Source organism: Corvus kubaryi, unplaced genomic scaffold (assembly GCF_017639235.1).
Source record: "Corvus kubaryi isolate FWS band 111438036 unplaced genomic scaffold, C.kubaryi_AGA036_p1.0 78, whole genome shotgun sequence".
Taxonomy (NCBI): domain Eukaryota; kingdom Metazoa; phylum Chordata; class Aves; order Passeriformes; family Corvidae; genus Corvus; species Corvus kubaryi.
This window is the reverse complement of record NW_024582065.1, coordinates 810,465-830,806: the sequence shown is the minus strand read 5'-3', so window position 1 is coordinate 830,806 and position 20,342 is coordinate 810,465. Positions and strand designations below refer to the sequence as shown.

The 20,342-nt window shown below is 49.5% G+C and overlaps 1 protein-coding gene across 4 annotated transcripts in view; it reads left to right on the top strand.

Moving 5' to 3' along the window:
* Positions 1-20,342, top strand: part of ZNF618 (zinc finger protein 618) — a 132,387-nt gene that overhangs the window by 76,851 nt on the left and 35,194 nt on the right. For 3 of the 4 annotated variants that reach the window (XM_042052742.1, XM_042052741.1, XM_042052740.1), the window contains 4 exons: positions 2,939-2,977; positions 17,192-17,281; positions 18,617-18,652; positions 19,404-19,481. In XM_042052742.1, the coding sequence (XP_041908676.1) occupies positions 2,939-2,977; positions 17,192-17,281; positions 18,617-18,652; positions 19,404-19,481 (243 nt within the window). Of the gene's footprint in view, positions 1-2,938; positions 2,978-12,040; positions 12,125-17,191; positions 17,282-18,616; positions 18,653-19,403; positions 19,482-20,342 lie in introns of all 4 variants that reach the window. The other variant, XM_042052739.1, reaches the window with a different exon arrangement.

Here is a 20,342-nt window from a genome sequence, read left to right as displayed (position 1 = left end):
GGTGCCGATGGAAGGCTCTGTCCCAAATGTTACCGCTTCGCCTACACGCAACCCAGGGCTTAAAAATGTTTTGCTTACGGTGCTTTTATTTCAGCTGTGTTAAAAGGTTTGGATTGCCTTCAGGAGTTAGTCAGCTAGAAAGTTCTGCTTTGTACGGTTGGGTCGTGTTTAAGCAACATGAGCAGCAAAACATCTGCATGTTTTGAGTCAGGAAAATTATTTCACTTTTAGATAACTCCAAAAAAAAAAAAAAAAAAAGGCTGAAATTGCTTTATTAGACTTTCAAACAGCAAATTTATAAACCTCTGGGCTGAGGCCAAGCAAGGGAGGTTTGTACCCAAAGGAGAATTCTTCCAAAAGCAAAGAAAGAAAATAGCAAGCCTCAAGTTTAACCCTCGCAGGATATATCGCCTCTAGCCCAAGAATTGGTGGAAGTTCTCTGTTTCCAGATAAGCTTTTCTGGGCTGAATGATGATTTTGCTCAAGTTGTTTTTCATTATTATTTATTTACATTATAAGTTGTTGCATTGCCTCCCTCCAAGCCCTCCCTCCAAGCTCTCCATATCCTCCCCACAGGGCTCTGCCAGCCGAGGGCTGAGCTGCTCCCACCAGAACAGATGCTGGATGCTCTGAGGGGGACTGGATTCTTCAGGCCAAGTTTCGAGTTTCACCAACTGTTAAAAAACTTCTCAAAGCTTTTAAAGTTTCAGATTTATGTTTTCCAAGAATGGGTTCTGCTCAATTCAAAAAATATGAAAAGGAAGATGACTCATTCAAATGGTGAATATGGAAAAATGCTTTTTTCCAAAGTGCGCATTTTTTGGAGTCTGAGTTAAAGCGCCTCTGTCACTGAAAGGATTTTGAGGTGAGGAGTAGAAAACTAATAGAGAAATAACCATCCCTGAGGAGAGATGGTGTTCCTGAGCCATAGAAATTTGGGGTTCATTCGTTTATTTGTTACTGAAAATACCAGATGATTTTGGGGACGTCCATTGCCCTCTGCCCTGCATCCAAAGATCCATTTTTCCTGTGCACATTTCCCAGTCTGCAGCAGATACTCATATGAGATGTGGGAAGTTTCTTGGGACACAGGAGTTAACTGGCTGATTTTCCAGCTTCCTTGCCCACCTCCCTATTCTTAGTGACTTTTGCAACTTTCTCAGAAATTTGTCTTTTGTTTCACAGTTGTAATTACTTGGTCTGAGCTCAAAGGTGATGTGGAGTGGGCTGTTAGGGGATTTTTAGTTGGTCATTTTTTAATTCATGAATAGTTTAGTGGGTCTTATGACTAAGAGTAACAACATTTCTTGACGCAGTTCAGAAATGGCTGTTCCTTAAACCTTTGTGTGTTGCCTGATTCTTGTTAAATTTGACTGAAGTACTTTTTAAAGCTGTTTAAATAGTGCATGTCTTTTATGGTTTATTTATGCCATTGCTTGTGAGGACAGCATTTTGTATAAATCCATTGTGTCCTAGCTGCTTTTCCTTGAATGATGGGTGGGAATTCAAACAAGTAGCAGCTGTGGAAAAATCCTGGGCTTTGCTGTTGAGGTTCTGCACCTGATACTGAGGGTTTCTGATCTGGCCCGAGTTTATGAAGTTGTGCCAAATTAATACTGTTGCCTAGAAAAATGATCTAATCAGGCAGGTTAATCAAGTAGAAATGTACAAATTCACAAACCCACAATCATTTGTTTTTATTATTTTTAAGAAATAAGGAAATTAAATGCAAACAGTGCTCATTACTTAAGGCTGCGAATTTTAAATTCAAAAACTCTGTGCCATTCTGCAGCTGTGGTTTCCAGCGCAGTGCAAGCATCATTCCAACACACATATGGAATATTTTGCAACACAGTTACATTATTAGATAATGTGACATACAGTATATGTAATTCAGGATGAATATGAAACACTTCAAACTGACTTGGAAATCCTAATCGTTTATGATCCTTGACTTGTAACTTTGGGGTTTGTTTTCCAGCTTGCAGCTTTGCCTGTTGCATTCAGTTAAGGCTTGAACGTGATCTCTGCTCTGTGCTTCTTGCACACGACAGTGGAGGGAGCTTTTTCTCCCTTCTTTTCACATCTGCCGTCAATAAGACCAGGATAAAATCACCCTGGAGGAATCTGTGTGGCCCATCTCTTGTGGAGGCTTTGCCATCACTGCCTGTGGAGGGAGGGCACGGTGGTGGAGCCGGCTGTGCCAAATGCCATGGGAGCTGAGCCGGGTGCACTGGTCACTGCTCGCTTTCCTGGGCTCACAGCGCTTGCCTGGGAACTGCCTGTTCAAATGAGACCAGAGGAGGCCACGGAGCTGCTCCGAGGGCTGGACCCTCTGCTCTGGAGCCAGGCTGGGAGAGCTGGGGCTGCTCACCTGGAGAGGAGAAAGCTCCAGGGAGACCTCAGAGCCCCTTGCAGGGCCTAAAGCGGCTCCAGGAGAGCTGGAGAGGGACTGGGGACAAGGACACAGAGGGACAGGACACAGGGAATGGCTTCCCACTGCCAGAGGGCAGGGCTGGATGGGATACTGGGAAGGAATTGTTCCCTGGGAGGGTGGGCAGGCCCTGGCACAGGGTGCCCAGAGCAGCTGGGGCTGCCCCTGGATCCCTGGCAGTGCCCAAGGCCAGGCTGGACATTGGGGCTTGGAGCAGCCTGGGATAGTGGAAGGTGTCCCTGCCCATGGCAGGGGTGGAACGAGATGGGCTCTAACATCCCTTCCAGCCCAGACCATTCTATGACCGCGGGCAGCTGAGCTTTAACCACGAGTCCTTGTTGGCCGTGTCGGCCTCGCAGCCCCGGGGAGCCCCTCACGGCCCGCTCCGTCCCGCGGTGCCGGGCAGAGCCGCGGAGAGGAGAGCGAGGGAGCGAGCGAGGCGGCGGTGGTGGGGGCCGGGGCAGCGCGGCCGGCGGATCTAAGCGCAGCTCTTTCTCTTTGCAGACACCGAAGCTGCCTCAGGGGAAGGAGCCTCACAAGGCAGTAAGTACAGCGGGGCGTCCCGGGCCGGGTGTGGCGGGGCGGGTCGGGCGGGGGTCCCGCTCCCCGAGGCGGTCCCTCGGGGCTGTGGCGGGGCCGTCCCGCAGGCGGCCGGCAGGGGGCGGCCCCGCCGCGGAGATGGCGGCGGCGGCGGGGCAGAGCCGCTCCTCACGGCTCGGGGGGTCTCTCAGGGCACGCCGCCCCTCACGGCCCGGCAGCTCAGGCGGTTTTCGCTGTCCCCCCGCCGTGAAGGGAGCGCGGTGCCCCGGGAGCTGCCCGGTGAGCTCTGTGAGGGCACCACGAACGGAGCTCCCCCTGCCTCCTTGGCCGGGAAGGGACAAGGGCACTGCTGGGCTCCCTGGGGGCGTCAAGTCTTGTAGGACCTTTAAACCCTAAACCTTCAGTCTGGGGTGTGTGCCCCCGTCCCGGGGAGGGACAGACGGAGCCGGCGCAGGGCTGAGGAGAGCGGGCCGGGGCAGCAGTGGGAAAGGTGGCACTGGAGGGAGCTGGGGACAGACTCGTGGCCCGTGTGAGGGGTGAGTGGGAAGATGGAGCCAGGCAGTTCCCGGTGACAGGAGAATTGCTAGATAACGGGCATAAAGTGGAGAGAAAAGAGGCTGGGGCTGTGTTGAAAGAAAAGTGCTCCCTCGTGCTGTGGAGCAGGCTGTCCAGAGAGGTGTGTCCTCCATCCTTGGGGGTTTACGAGACCAGCCTGGATAAAGTCCCAAGTAACCAGGACTGAGCTCGGAGCAGACCCAGCTTTGAGCAGGAGGTCAGACCAGAGATCTCCTGAGGTCTCTGCACACCTGGGTTTTGCTATGTGTTAGGTGAGAGCCATGATTCCCACTGGAAAGGTAAGTTCCCAACACTGGTGGTTGCAGATGGCAGCTTGGAAGCACCAAACTTACCCTGGGTGGGTATAGAAATGTTAAATAGTACAGAAAAATAAAAAGTACAACCACACCACCTTTTCTGAGCTCTTTCTTTACCCCGTTCAGGGATAGGTGAACAATTGGCATTAGCATAGGGGGGGTCTTGGCTTTCTGTCTGCAAAAGGAAGCAGGACTGACTTCACTGCAGGTGGGGAATGAAGATCCTCAGCCCTGAGCCAAAACATCTCAGTAGCAACCAGCCATCACACACCAGTGTGTGTGCACAGTGTGCTGCTCACAGGGGCAGCTGGGCTCTGTGGCTGAGCCCTTCTCTTCTCCTTGACAGAGTCTAGCTCTGTGCAGGGCATGGAAACTCCTTCCCAGGCTCCTGTCACCTCCCTTGGTGTCTCTCTTTCAGTCATTGCTCAGCTGCCCGTTGGTGTTTTACTCATCCTGAGGCTTTCCAGGCTCATCTCCTGGCTCCCTTGCTCTGAATTTTGCTGGCAGGCACTGCTGTGTTCTGGGCTAGGCTGTGTGCTTCCTGAGCTTGCTGTTTGGGTATTGGGTACTTTGCCAGAGCTTGGGAACCACCTTGTGCAAAGAGGGTTTTTTTTTTGTAAGTCAGCTTCTCCCCTTCCCACCTGTTGTAGGAACTTTTTTGGCTGGAAAAGATAGGGCAGAGTGAGGTGTGAAGAGAGAAAAAGACATGAGGGCTCACACTTTTGCTGTGTGGGCAGATTCGATGTTGTTGGATCTATAGAAGGATTCCTGTGGATGTAAATGCCTCTTCTGTGGTGTCTGGGTCGTGGAGATAGGGGGACAATGGAACATCATGGGCAGAGGTCTGGAAGAGAACAGCGAGAAGCCTGCTCCCCACACCAGGCTTCTGAGGAGCTGCTGTGGTGGCACTGGAGATGGGGCAGAGAGCAGTAGGAGGGGCAGGAGCTGCTTCCATCTCTTTGCAGGGTCTGGCCCCATCCCCAGTGCAGGAATTACTGACCCCCTTTGGACCTGCTGCACTCATATCCCAAAATAGTCTCATCTAGCTGAAAAAGATGGAGGCAAAAGCAAGCCACCAGAACAGGGAGATGGTGAGTGGTGGGGTAGAGAAAGGAGAAGAAGGATCCACCATGGCCATGCCCTGCTGGAGGGACAGCCTGGACATGTCACCTGTCCTACAGAGTGGATGTGAGACCGCTTGGCCGGTGCTGCTGTGCCTAAGTGCACTTGGCTGTAATTTCCTGACAGAGTCATCTTCCTCTTCCCTCCTTGTGCTCCAGTGAAACAACTCAGCTCTCTTCTTTCCTCCCTCTGCCTTCCCCTCTGAGGCTGGATTAAAACCCTGGCCTACCCTGGTCACTTCTGCACATCTCTTCTGCTTTTTCACTCAATGGCTCTCTTGTTCCCTTGTCAGTCTGTTTGCTTCTCATATATTTTAGGAATCTTTTGTTTATCTTTCCTTTCCTGCTATTTTTGCTTTGCCCGCTGCTGCACTGCTATTCCTCTGTGACCCGCTCTGGCTGTTTGCACCCTCTCTTTTACAGATGTCTGCATTGTTCCAATCTTCCTCTGCTATTTCTATCTCATTGGGAACCTCTGCATTCATGGTCTCTGCAGACATGGTTTGCTGCCCTCTCCCAAAATTTCTCAGTATTTAAGGGATACAGGAAGGTGTTGTTTTCTCTCCTGTGCTTCTCTGTGGGGCATGGATTGCATCCATCCTGAACCTGTGGGTGTGGAGTCCCTTGACCAGCGGTGGGGCCCTGGATTAGTTCACATAACTACATTATAGTGCATCAGTTCGCATCCTAAACTGCAGGGTTTGAAAAGCTGATCAGGTTTTCTCCATAGTCGCTTGCTGGAGCCACCAGTGGTCACCCAAGAAGTGTTGGTGAAGGCAGCCCTGTGTGTGAGGGGACATCTCAGCCGCTGCCTGTGCTGTGCTCCCTGGGCTGCCCTGGAGCAACCAGCTCTGATTTGGGAGGCAGAGTCTGGCTGTGAGAGCGAGCCTGGGCTGTGGGGAGGATGAGGGACTGAGCTGGTGGGTGAGGCTGTGCTGGAATGTGCCCTTGCCTTCAGGTCTGGGGGGCTGTGGTAAGAAGGGGCTATTGGGGGAAGGCCCATCCTGGCCTTTTTTCTTCCTGGGAAGAGGGGAGCCATGGTGCAAACTGGGACTCAGCTGAGATCTGTTGTTTGTTCGCTGCCTGCCTAAAGAGGAGACAGTGGTGTTTAGACTTTCCAGCTGGGAAAGCACTTTGAAGACTCCCTTGAGGAAAAACTGCTGCATTTAGTTAGTTATTTTCAGCCTTTGGGGGTTATAGTCTATTGATGATGTCTCTGGGACTCCCTTTATTTTTTTGGACCCATTCTTGAAGAGACACAGCTCTGTGGTGGTGAGGGGGGGATGTGCTCATGGGGACACGGCTGCATGGCTTTGGGAGCTCCTTTTCTAGTCTTGGCTCAGGGTCCAAGACCAGAATTCCCACGAGAGAGAAGAAAACAATGCAACCCACAGTGCTAATGTGTTAAAGAGACTTGTCTGACTGCTACCAGCTTTAACTGGCAGGGAGGAGGAAGAGAAGAGGGTGATTTTGAATAAAACAGTCTATTTGATATGTTTTCCTAGACAGGTGTGGCTAGTTTGACATCTGGGTCAGCTGGGTCACTGACTGCTCCTGTAGACGAGTCTTTTCTGAGATGCTCATATGCCTGTGTGCTTTGCTCCAGACTTTGGGAAGTCCTCAAGGAAGGTGTTTGGGCTAGGCCTGTGCTCTTGTTCTCCATGGAAATTCCAGTCATGTTTAGGGGACTTACAAACTTTGCACAGTCTCCCTCCTGCTGCTCACATTCTACAGGACATTCTTGGCAACCGGTCACTGAATAAACCCAGGGGCAAGAGGGGGTCCAGGGCCCTGCAGGGGTAGGGACACGGCTGAGGAGCAGCTCCTCTCACCTGAGCAGGTGTTTGCACTGTGCCAGGGCATGGGGCAGGGTGTGTTTACAGTGGGCTGTGTTCAGTGCACATGTCCCGGGCTGGGGACACAGGTACACAATCACAGAGGGCAGGGCTGGATGGGATATTGGGAAGGAATTGTTCCCTGGGAGGGTGGGCAGGCCCTGGCACAGGGTGCCCAGAGCAGCTGGGGCTGCCCCTGGATCCCTGGCAGTGTCCAAGGCCAGGCTGGACATTGGGGCTTGGAGCAGCCTGGGCCAGTGGGAGGTGTCCCTGCCCATGGCAGGGGTGGAACAAGGTGATCTTTAAGGTCCCTTCCAACCCCAGCCAGTCTGGGATTCTGGCTCTGTGACGGCAATAGTCAGCCTGTTGGAGTTTGGTACCATTCTTTTCTGTAGCAAAGAGGAGCGTACATACAAGAACATCTCTAGAGTAGCCATAACTGGTTTGCAGAGCTTGAAGGTGAGCTGAGTTTTACAGCTGCCCATGAAGTTCACCTGGGAGTGTGTGGGCACCTGGGCTTTGCTCTGCCTCCTCGCTGCTGCTCTTTCTTACAGTGCTCTGCCTCTTCAGACCAGCCCAGGGCAGAATTTGGGTTGCTCTGGCAAATGTTAATATGACACTTGCCTTCACTTTAGCAATGGCCTTTCAATACCAAAATACCAAATGTTAACAGATATAGCAGGTAGTACTCCCAGTCCATAGCAGTTGTAAGCCCTTTGTGTGGCTGAGCCTCGGATCACTTCCCAGAGGAGTCTGGAATTCTGCAGGCAGGCAGAAAGCAGCAGGATGGAAAGAAAGTTTCTTGCCAGAGGCAACCAACGGATGAGTGGCACTGGAATAAAGTGCAGGTCCCTGGGCTGGCAGCCCAGTCCCTGAATGCTGGGCACAACCCCTGGATTGCAGTTCTGTGCCCTGGGAAAGAAACCAGAAACAAATGCACAGGGAAATGGGCAGGGAAGGATTGCCAAAAGCTGAAGGTGTCTCCAAGTACAGCTGGTGAAGTGATTTCAGGTGTGTCTGGTTAGTGATCTGGGACTTCATGAGTGTTCCTCTTCCCAGGGGAGAAGCTCTGACTCTGGGGGAGCAATGCTGATTGGTATTGTAGGGAAGAGTCCAACCATTCCTGGGTGCTTTAAATAAAGCACTGTTGAAAGTGGGAAGAATCAGGATGTGGTGCTTTCGGGAGCCTTGATCTCCAGTGTGTCAGTCAGGCTGGCTGAACCAGGACAGCTTGCTGACAGTGGGGTTTGCTCTGTCATTTTTCCCTGGTGACACCTTTTTTGAGGACCATCACAAGCAAGTTGCAGTTTGAAGCAGGCTGTGCTCCCAGGCTGTACTGTGACACCAGCCAGGGGAATGAGCAGGAAAACAACATGGAAAACCAGCTCCACTACAACAAGCCAGTTCTCCTGCTCCGCTTGCTTCCATTCCTGGGGTGCTGCAGTTTGTTACTATGGCAATGCAGGGACATTTGCTGGAGGCTGGAAGACCACTAATGGTTGTTTGCTGGGAGATCCCGTCCTCTCTCTCTCCATTTCCTGCTCCTGTGTGCACGAAGTTCTGTCCAAGAGGCACAGCTGGGTTTTGTGCTGTTCCTCAAAAGCTGAGATCCCAGTGCTCAGCCTGGCAGCAGGTTAATCCTGCACAGCTCTCCAGTGACCTCCACATTTTGGGAGATGTTTGAGAGCCCAGCATGCAGATCCTGTCTGTAAGGCCAGACCATCCCTGACAGCCTCCTTCTCTCATGCCTTAAATCCTGGCATAAACAGGAGCAGCTGTCAGAGAACATTGATGCTCACTGTGACCAGCCCCACAGACTGCCAACTCCTGGGCCACATCCCAAGTGATCCCAAGTAACACAACCTGATTTTTGTTTGTGTCTCTTGGCCTTTCTGTTGTTTTGAGCCCCTTTTTGAGCCCCTTTTCCTTGCTTGCAAGTAATTTTTGAAAATCACAAATACCATCTCACAGATGAGGCTGTATCTGGGTGTTTCAGAGCACCCTCAGGCTGCAGGAGAAGCAAAATGTGGTCATTGGAATTTGTCAGACTATGTCAGCTCCACACAGCAGGATGAGCAGCTCAGGAGCAAATCCCAAGGAAGGCAGGGATGCACAGCACCTGCTGCAGTGTCACAGGGTTACAAATAACTGATTTTAAGGATAAATATAATGCAAGAGGTGCCAAAATGATCTCCAGAAGAGGTACTTTTGAAAATTTGGTATAATATATATACATTTAATATAAATACATCCTGAGTTTACTTTCTTCTTCCCCATTTGTAGGTGCTCATATTTGCTTATTGTGTGTTCCTGGGTGCTGGGCTAGGACAGGACAGTTGGTGGGAGGGGGGTCACTAATGTTCACCGGGGCTGAGGGTGTTGTAGGCAGCAAACAGAACATTTTCCTTTCCAGTTTCTCAGCCAGATGCACTCAAACCCATTGCCCGGGCACAGGTGTACATCCATGTGTGTGTGTCTCCACTGCAGTTACAGAGAGGGGAAAAAAGAAAATCGCTTTTTTTTTTTCCCCCCCCAAATGGAATACGCAGTAAATATTTCAGAACCCCATAAATAAAAATGATTGATTTGATCTTTTAAAAACATATTCCCCTTTGGGCTCTGACTAAGTGTGAGAAAGTTCAGCCTGAGAAGGAATTTATTTGGAAAAGCAGTGAAAGGTTAGAAGCAGGGATGTGGGCTGGAATATGCCTTGCAAATGTTAACTGTGGAGGCACAATGCTAACGCCTTGCATGTGCAAAAACATTTGGAGGGTTGTGAATTTAAACCATGAAATTAATATAGTCAAAATTAAGGTTTTCTTGCCCACACCTTTTGCCCACACCTTACTCACACAGGATATGGTGTTTGTAATGTTCTGACAGGGATGGGAAGATGTGGAGGTGGTTTGCTGGTGTTAATTTATGGTTAAGGAAGAACCTTTAGCATCTCTGTTTCTTGATTAATTTAAATGCTCAGATTTGCAACCTAAATGTTTCCTTAAAGTAAACTTAACTTTTGATTTCTTTTACTTTTCTGGGGGTACCAGAGCAAAGCCTGGGACGTGGCATTGTTGTGCTTACTGACACCTTCCCCAGTGAGAAGTGTGATGCGGATGCTGTGTGTGCAAACCCACGTGCAGCCACCATGCTGACCCATGAATCATTTACAACTGCCTGATTCATTGTCCCAGTGCTCTTATTTGATAATTCTCCTGCTCCTTGGGGAGAGCTGTAAAAATGGATTTTATTTTCCTAAAGTGTTTGCATTTTAGGTAGGTAAAGTCTCTTTAGATTCCCCTTTGCCAAACAAGGAGATGAGTGTGTTCATCTTCACATGGAAGTGACCAATGGGCTGAGACCAAGAATGATAAATTTCAGTGCAGAAGGAGGAATTAAGAAAATAATGAGAAATCTGAATAGCAAACCAACCCATGCACCTTCAGTGTTTTAAATATTTAAATCTCAGCAGTTTTGCTCCTAAGGATCTTCATAACCAGAAAGGCAGAGGAATGAGTACAGGGATCAGCTTCCTGACACCTTTTCCTTTCAGCCTAAGCAGAAGGGTTGGCGTTCTTGATTACCTCGGGTGATTGTGGAGAGGAGGGTCCTGCATCCCCCTGACTTAATTTAATTTCATTTTGTTCGTTAAGAGGTTCTATGGAGTCAGGATCTCTTCTTCAGTGCTGCTCAGTCGTTACACTAGCACTTCTTCTTTCCACTTTGGAAACCAGGCAGTGATAATCCATGTGAATTCCCATCTGGAAATCACAGTAAGAACAGAATTTCTAGTCCTGGACAAATGAGTAGGAAAAAGTCAGGATGAGGTTTGCTTTTCTTTTATGAACCTCTCAGTGCCACATCATTTAATCCAACCAGTTGTGAGACAGATGAGCTGTGTGTTCCCAGCCAAACCCTTTTGATTCCAGAAGGAGCTTTAAAAGAAAATGGTCTTTATTGTGTGTTATGCAGAACTCCACAGTGTGGGCTGAATGGAGTTTTTCACTTGAGATGGAGATTGAGATCCTTATTGATAGAAAAGATAAATCTTCCCTCATTTCCAGGTTATGTAGGTTCAAGTGCACCCATTTTCTTAATTGTGCAAGGTGAGGTAGTTCATTGTCAGATTGCTGGGAGAAGCACCCTAATGGTCATGAGACCATTCTTTATCTTACTCCTATTTACACTTTGAATTCACAAAAAAAGGATCCAACCCTGTGCTGAAGTGATGCCAGAATGAGGCAGGATGAGACACGATCTGCTCGTGTTGTTACATTGTGTGATGCATCTGAATTTTGTCATGGAGCCTCAATATGCTGCTTCGTGATGCTGATCTGGGGGATAATTGTAAAATATTAATATTTTTGCTTTAAATGGCTGATATTTGCTGGCTGCACCTGTAGCAGCTCTTCTCAGGAGCTGGAAAGGCTCTGGAATCCTTCATGGAGAAGCCGAGCAGGAGCCTGTGGCTCCATGCCCTCTCACCGTCATTTGGCCCCTTGCCAGCTGGAAGGTGAGCCAGCACCTTGCATCAATTTCTGTGTCATTTCAGGGGATTTGACCCCTCTGTGTGAGGGTTTGGGATGATTCCCTGCCTGGCAGTTTACAGGAACACAGGTTCCCCCTGTGTGAAGCATGGAAGCACTGTGTTGATCCAGTGTGTTCCTCAATGTTTCCTGTGTTCCTGACAGAGGCCAAATATCTGTGGGAAGGAAGTAAATTATTGTGAAATGAGTGATCTTGGAATAGTTTGCCCACAGGGAAAATTTTTTCCTTACCTCCGCTTTGGATCTGGCTTGTGCCTTTGTGTGTGAGGGTTTCTGTCCTTTCCAGAATTCTGGATTTTATTATTTAATCCTTACTAATGTAACTCTGGGTACTTTAATCCTCTTGAGGGTTTGATGCTGACTTTGGGCTCAGTCCTGCTCCCTTTTCAAGGAATTTTGCCATTAGACACCTTTAAGTTGAGTTCTGATGTAAACTGAAGCTGATTTTACTGGCAGCTCTGTCCCTGGCTCTGAAATGCAGCTGTAAAGCTGTAACCTGTGTGCAAGGCATAGTTCCAGTGGGGAGGAGAGGGATTTCTGTGGTCCTGTCTGCAGCCCTAATTCTGCCTCTCCTCACTGCCAGTCTGGAAGGAATCCTCAAAAGAAAGGCTCAGGTCAAAGGAATTGTCCGTGAGCCTGCGCGGGAAATGTCCTGCCAGCTTAGGAAGCCATAAATGTGTTCCTTTCCATCTAGGTGCCCCTCTGGCTGCGGAAAGGGAGAAGAAGCCTCTCTCCAGAGCTGTCTTTGTGCTGCCCTGGGTGGAATCCACAGAAACAAGTGAGGGTCCCAGATGTTTTGTTTTTTTCCCTGATGTGTTGTAAGGAAGCAGTAGCTGCACTCTGGGTCTTCTGGGGAGGCTGCTCAGGTAGAGTGTGCCCTGGACACAGCTTGGAAAGGTGTTTCCCGGTGGGAAGCATGCAGCATGTTCCTCAGAAAATGCCATACTTTCCTGTTTCTTTGCATCAGGTGGATTAGTCCTGGTGACTGGCTCTTCCTGAAGAGTGTTGGTGTTACTCACCGTTCCTTTCAGTGAGGCAGATATCCCAGGAAAGCTGATGCCTTTTCCAGGTACTGCCACACAGCTGTTCCCCAGCTCCAGCCCTCTGGGTTTGTCACCAGCAGGACTTCAGCATCTGCCAGCAGATTTTCAGGAAAAGGAGTGTGAAACTGAGGATCAGAGCATGTCACGGGCTGTCCCTTTTTGGGGGCAGAAACATCACAGCCTCAAATAGAAAGGTGACATAAATGTACTGCAGCTGTAAGAAATCCAGCCCCTACCCTTTAAGAGATGCTGCTGGACTTTATGTTTGGGAAACCTTGTGTGCCAAGGTGAAGAGGAATGTGAAATTCTCATAGAATGTATGATTTAAAATAGAATTCCTGATGTTGGGTGCTTCCTCTGTCATTCCCAAACCTGCTGGTGCAAAGGAGCCGTGCTGACCATGGAACAGGACAAGCAGTGCTGTGCAGACTGCCCTCTTCTCATTGGCCTGCTTTTATCTTGACTGGGACCTGCAGCATTTCTGGATGTTAGGAATAATTCAGCAGGCTGTTGTAATCTCTTTACATTCAGCAGTTTGCCCTTCCACGTGGAGGCTGTCCCTGCTAGACAGCTGTTCCTGCAGTGCTCTGCAAGAGTGGGATCAATAGGATTCAAGGGTATCTGCAGAGTGCCAATTGCTGTGAGAGCTCCTCTATCAAGTACCTTTTGTTGCTTCTGCCATTTGAAAGCTCAGTGTGAATTCTGGGCCAGGGGAAAATTGTTCTTCACCTTGGATAATCCTTGAGGAGCTCCTGCAGCTGCTGTGGGGAGAGCCCATCGTTTGGGACCCTTCATGGGCTGTGCTGTCAGCACTGCAGAGATGTCAGCTGCATTGTTTGCAGTCTGGGTTTCTGGGATGCTCTTGGAGCCCAGTGGAAACCAGTTTGTACACAGCTGTTGTGGTATTCCTGCACTTAGGAGGGCGGGTTGAATGATCTGTATTTTTAACTGTATTTTTAGTGATACAGAGCTCCTGACCTATCAACACATTTCTGATTGCTCTTGTTCCCTTCCTGAGTTTCTAAAGTAAAATCCACCGAGGCCAAGTGCCCTAAGGAAAGAAGTGTCTTGTTCTGGCTGTCACTGCTGGGCATGTGTTCTCTGCCCCCTCTTTCCTGCCAAAATGAAATATGTACTTCCTTCTCTGAAATATTTGAAGCAAACCAACAGAATTTCTCCAAATCTTGAATGCAGGATCTGGGAAGAGAGCTGAGCGCAGCCCTGGGGCAGGGGGTTCAGCAGGTCCCAGTGAGGGCTGGACACACTATGGGAGCAGTGCCTGGAGATGGGAGAGAAGAGCAGCACATTCTCTCTCTTTTATTGGGGTCCATTTGCAACCAGAGGGATCAACACTGCTTTCAGGCCCCTTGGAGTTATTTCTTGGGGTACTTGAAAAACCTGCCCATTTGGCATCTGAGTGTGTCAGCCCTTTATAGCTGAGGAGCTGCCTTGTGACGAGGCTGTGCCTGCCTTTTCTACTACTAGCAACACGAGGTGCTCTGGTTTTGGTCTGTGTGTTAAAGATTAATTGTGAGCTGACTAAATAAGTACAGCTGTTACTCACTAGACCTCTCTCTGGAATCTCTGCTCCCATTGGAAAGGCTCCTGAGCATGAAGGAGAATGATCCTTGCTGGAGTCTGGAGTTTGACCAGATGTCTTTGGAACATTTTGAAGGTCTCTGTTTGCAGCAGGGTGATTGCTCAGCTGGGAGCAAGGATGTGAATACCAGTAAGGGACAGCACTGAACCCCTGTGCTGCTGGGCTGAGGAGTGGCTTTCCCTGCCCTAATGATCCCTGTTGGTGTGGTGGTGCTTTGGGTCGAGCCTTAGTGTCTCCCTGATGACAGTAGAGAGTTTGAACCTGAGCAAACTTGCCTAGGTAGTGTTGGTTTGGCTGTGTCTGGATCCATCTCTCCAGAGGTTTAGGGATGGGTTCAACCTGAGCACTGGAGTCCCTTGCAGCTGTTCCCATGGCAGGCTGTGCTGTGCCATGTGTTGGATATCGTGCCCCAGCTGGGTACCCTGGGGTAGGAGTTACAACCCACAGCAGGAAAACTGCACTGGAACAGGTTCCCTGTGGTGACAGCCTGACAGAGCTCAAGAAGTGTTTGGACAGTGCTCTGAGATGGTTGTGGTGTCTGATCCTTGTGGGTCCCTTGCAGCCCAGGAGATTCTGTGGTTCTAAGTGGTACTGCAGGGCTGGTTCTGCTCAGGGAGTTTCTTGCTAAGAAAGCAGTTGCTGCTGGGGTCAGCACTGGCTGTGTTCAGAGGCTGTCAGCAGAGATGGCTTTATTGGGTGACGAGGAGGAGCTCTGGCTCTTGGGAGCAGCCTGAAGAGGGACTGTTGCTCAGAGAGGTAAAGCTTGGCTGCACATGGGCAGCTCTCGGTACTTTGTGAATTCTCTGTAAAACTCCTGTCTCTGAGGCTGGGCACTGTGCTGGATGTTCTCTCCTACAGAGCCCAGGAGATCAGAGCCAAGCTGGACCAGCTGGAACAAATTCTTCTCTGTAATCCCTGGAGATCCTTCTGCCTGCAGGAAGACAGTCCCCATACAACACAAGCAACCCCTGCTCTCTTGGGCTGTGCTGTTGCACTTGTTAAGTGTTCCCATTTTCCCTACACTGCCCAGGGAAGAAGTGCCCACACCCAGCATGGGCTCTGCTGGGGACAGTGAGGTCCCTGCTGTGTGACAGGGACCGCAGGTAGCCATGCCTGGCCCTGTGAAATGGTGTGTGAGTTTGTTTTCTTCTGTTCTAACAAGTCTCCATATTTACTGATCTCTTTCCTTCCAAACTAAGGCCATAATAGTTTTTGTTCTCCAAATGTGAAAGTGCCTGATCTTTGGGATTCCTTTGAAGAGTTAATCTTCAGTTGGTCCTGCACAGCTCATTGCACATCAAAAAGGAGGTTGATTCCTTGGTTTAGGGACACCCAGCGAGGTGGGACTGATTGCTGATGCCACATTATGAGTTTTCTCTGCTACTTGACTTGCTAATTGGCTGTGCTAATTGACTGGGGGGTTTTTGCAACAGCTACGCAGATACTCAGCAGCAATCATTAGATCCTGTTCATTGTGGGGAAGGGCCCAGGGCAGAGGGAGACCCTCAGCACCACGTTGTGACCACAGAAGGAGCCTGCACAAGATCCCATAATGAAACAAACAGTTAAATGTGACTCACCAGTGCTTTTCCCACTGGTGTGTTCTCACTGGTGTGTTCTCACTGGTGTGTTCTGCTGCTCCTCCTTCTCTCCCTTGAGCCATGCACTGTCTGTGCAGCGAGTCCCTTTCTCCTTGCTTGTCCAGCCTAGACTTCTAAAAAACCCCTTAACTCCAGTTTAGCATTGCTGTGCTCTGGTTAAGATACAAATATTTTTTAGTCACAGAGGTAAAGTTCCAGTGCCCAGATGTTTAACACTTTTTAGATTTGGCATTTTTCTCTGCTAGATCATCATAGCTTCTACAGTCACCCTGCCAAGCAGAATAAAGGGGGACAGTGATCCTTTATTTAGTGCTGAACCCCATGTGCTGCTGGACTGAGTGGTGAACCCAAGTGAGTGATTACACCGTACCAATATAACCTAGTTGAAAGTATGGAGTGATTTTAAGAGTAAAGTGATGGAGCAGTAAAATAAAAGCTTACTTAATGTGCACTGTGGTGTGTTTGAGCACAGCATGGAAGAGGTAAAAGGCTTTAACTTGGCTGATAGTAGGGATCCATGGATACAGCTGCACTTCTGCAGGGGAGCTTACGGAGTGGCAGGTCCTCTGTGGAGCCCTGGTACTGCTGCCTGCACTCCTTGCTCCTGCTGGTCAGGAAAACACTTTGGTTTGGAGATCCTTTGTGGCTGTGCAAACTGATGTGTTTCACTGTGCTTGCCCTGGGCTTTGTTGTGTTTGCCACTTTGCTGTGGGCTCATGGCACCAACCATGCTGGGGCTGTCTGACAGGTGGGGTGACTGCTCAGGGAGGTCAGTCTGTACCCCAGGCTGCGTCAGGCAGCAGAGGGGGGAAATGCCCCACCAAACTGACCAAAAATCAAGAGGAGGAAATCCTCCTCTTACACTGATGTCATAGCTGAGCTAAAGACACTGATCTCCATTCAGAACAAACCAGGCTCATAAACATCGGGAGCTGTTTTGCATCTGTCTGCCCCACACAGGTGTGGTGAAGGGTTGGTTGTTGCTGGGATGAAGTGATGGGGTGTAGGGAACAAACGTATATGAAACCAAGCTTTGTCAGTCTCCCTTCATTGAGCCCCTTACTGTCCTGCGTACCTTGGATCATTGGGTCTCTTGGTTTTGTTGGCTGTAACAGGATCCTGGGTGCAGTTAGGAATCAGGAAACAGCAGCAGGAAGAACCAGGTGTGTGCTCACATCTAGTCCATGTTAGAGTTGCTGTATTAAGGCTTTGGTTTCTAACAGCTCATGCATTGACTCTGTGTTTAGTTCTGCCCCTTTGTCCCCATCCTGACCTGTACCTGCTTACTGAGGCCTGACCTTCCAGAGGAGATGCCAGCAGGGCCTGCTGCCCTGCATCCTCATTGCTGTGAGGTCTGTGGAGTCTGCCCCAGAGAGCAGAGCTGTCTGAAAAGGAAATAAATCAGAATATGCCCCAAGCCATATAGTGTGGGGCACATGGGGGACAGTGTGGGGCAGTGGTTGTCCGTGTGCCTCAGAGACCTGACAGAGCACGTGGGATGTGTCAGTGCATGGGGGTGTCTGACTCTGATTGAGCAGTGTGGTTGCAGTGCTTGCCTTTCACCACAGAGTTTCTAAAGTGATGTTTTCTTCTTCCTACAGACAATTTTAGGTACACGTGTGACATTTGTGGGAAAAAATATAAATACTATAGCTGCTTCCAAGAGCACAGAGACCTACATGCCGTGGATGGTGAGTAATATTTTGACACTCAGACACCTGAACTAGGCTGAGAAGTCTTCAAGGAAGCACAGTGTGGTTCTGCAGGAGCATGTGGCTTATGGTGTGCAGGACACAGCCCTGCACGGATGGCCTGGCTTTGCCATGGAGGCACAGTCTACAGGCACTGCAGGAAGGAGTTTGCTGTGCCTGATTCTCTCTGTGTGCATCAAAACAGCCCCCTGTGCTGGGCCCTGGGGACCTTGCAGTCCTGTCTACAGTGAGGTTCATGGTTAGGATGGAGATCCTGGAATTGAGTGCCTCAAGGTAGATGGTCAGCCTGATTATTTGCTGGGAAGGAGTTTGGGGTTTTTTTGTTTCTGAATTTACAGGTTTGTTCCCAACATACTTCTGTGTGCAGTATTTCAGATTTCAGAGTTGGGAAATGTTGTTTTATTCTTGTTAATCATTGTGATAGTGAACTGATGAAGTTGTCAGTGGCCCTTAGAGGCCAATTTTTCCTCTGTGACTGTAGATGTGGCCTAGGCTGGTGGCACTTGGGCAGAAGCAGACATCCCCTGCCAGAAGCAGTGTTTCTTTATTCTGCATTGGGGGAAGTGAAGTATCAACATGCTGGCTTGCCCCCTGCTCACTGAACATCTAAAGCTCCTCACCTCAGAGCCCACAGATACTCCAGACCTCCCCTGTGTGTGCCTGTCAGTACTGCTTCTCACTTGGCCAAGGAGAGTTCTAGAAAGAGGCTGCTTGGAGAGCAGCAGGTTTGACTGGCTGGGCTGTCTCAGAAAAGCGAGTGGTTTTTCACAGTACATGGTTGTCCAAAAAAAATGGCTGCGCTTACCTGGAACATGTGGACATCTGAACGTGCTCTAAGGACAGCTGGTGTTCTCCTGCAGGGCACTACTGCCAGCTCCCTTCCTCCTGTGGGGAGCCAGAAGGAAATTAGTGGCACTGAGAGTCACTGTGAGGGGAGCGTGACTGCTTCAGTCAGAAATGTCTCAGGGAGCTCTGCCAAGGGCCATGAGAGGGCTTGGAAGTGGCTCCATGTGTGTGCAAGGACTGTCCCAGCTCCTCCCTGGGGCTACTGTGTCCCAGTGCACCCAGGGGTGAGGCCGTGTCAGGGTCAGAACAAAGGCCTTGAGCATCTGTGTGTATTAGGGCTGGGCATGCTCAACCAGGTCCTGTGAGGATGCTGCTGGGAAGAGGAGGCACTGGGGCACAAAGCCTGGTTTATTCAGTGGGGCTGAAATGTGCTGAAGCAGTATGTGAAATGCAGGAGGAAAACAAGACCATTTAAGAGGATTTAATTTCTGTTTTGTTTCTTCCCCTCCTTCTTCTATTCTGTGTTAGTTTTTAGTGTGGAAGGGGCCCCAGAAAACCGGGCAGGTAAGCCGAGCTCCTTTGTGTGCTTTATTTCACAAACCTTTTCAAGCATTCAGTAGTTCAGACACGGCAGGTCGATTCTGAACTTGTAAGAGTCAAAGGAGTTTTGTCAGGGATTGCAGTGGGACAGGGAGCATCCTCTCTCCCTCCCCAGTGTCTACAGCCAGGAGGTTGATGCCCAGCCCTAGCAGATACCAGGCTTTTGTTGCACATACACTTGGTCAGGCTTCAGAAAATCAAAGAAGCAGGTGTTTCATGTCTTTGGTGATCTTGTAAATTGCTCAAGGCATAAAACAAGTTCTTCTCCAAAGTGGGTTGGGTTGTGATTGTTGCTAGCTGTGCTGTTAGCTGGTAGGAGTCCCAGGTCAGTATTTGTTAGGTGACTTGCCTGCAGACTGCATTGCCGTGCCCACTGTCAGCCAGTACAGCAGCATTAGAGGGGAGACTCCCTGGAAGAAAATCAGGAAATATGGATCAGTCTTCGCAATGTGCTCATTCAGTTCTTCTCTGTGTTTTTTAACCATTAATACCCACAAGGCCTGTTAGTGGGCTGGGAGCAGGGTGATCCTGGGGCACCTGAGGAGGAGGAGGAGGGACAAGTCAGACAGAGGGGTCACTGGTTTGTAATTGCTGTCTTTTAATCCCGTTACAGATGGAAATGTGATTACAGGTGCAGGAGCATTCAGTGCCCGTGCAGCTGTAGAAGGCAAAGCTGAGGTGTTGTCAGCTGTCCTCTGGCTCTGTTCTCTTGCAGACCCCTATGACCAGGCCGTCATCGCTGCCGACGAGGTGAAGGAGGAGGAGCCCGAACCCTTCCAGAAGATTGGGCCAAGTAAGAGTTATTATAATTTCAAATAAAAGAGAAAGCACAGGCGGTCACAGCTGCCTTTAGCTGGAGTACCTCTAGGAAAAGCAGGAAGCACTGCATTACACAGAGGGGTTGGAATTTGGGTGCTCATAGATATGTTCAGGCTCAAAGGAGCATCAAACACCAACAGCCCTGGCCCTGAGAACTGCAGCTTTGTGATGTGTTCTGCTCAAGAGCTCTGCAAGGAGAAGGGGAAGGGAGTTCACGGGAAAAGCAATCTGGCAGGGATAAGAGAGGGCTTGAAGGTGCACTGAGAGCTGGCAGGTGATTCATTCACACTGCCTTTGTGGTGGGTCTTCAAACAGAGCAGAAGGAGACACAGTCAGCACCAGATTTTGCCAAAGCATTTCTCTGAATTGTCCATTTTGGAAACAATTGATTGCCCATGGATTTTCCTTTGGGTTGCAGCTTGCTGCCAGTTCTGCACTCCCAGCACTGGCAAGAGGAGGTGGTGTCAGTGCGTGGTTATACTCCACTATTTCCAGGATCCCCAAGGCAGGGATGAGCACAGTTACTCCAGAAAAGCCCCTTCTCCTCCAAGAGAACTCCACAATCCCAATATGAAAGTTCTCTAATACTTGAACTTGGCTGCTTTTTTCCTGGTTTGACTGTTCCTGTTGTCCACACATCCCAGGCTTCCTGTAGCCAGAGGACAGAACTGTGTCATCCATAATAGACTTTAGAACTGGATTCTCTCCCTTGTTTTGCATTACTTGCTGTAGTTTTGGGGTAATTTTCTGCAGCTTGTTCAGTTCTGCTGGACTTTTTATGCATGGTCCATCCCTTTGTCTTGAACTGTTTCCTTTCTTGGGAAAGGGATGTGTG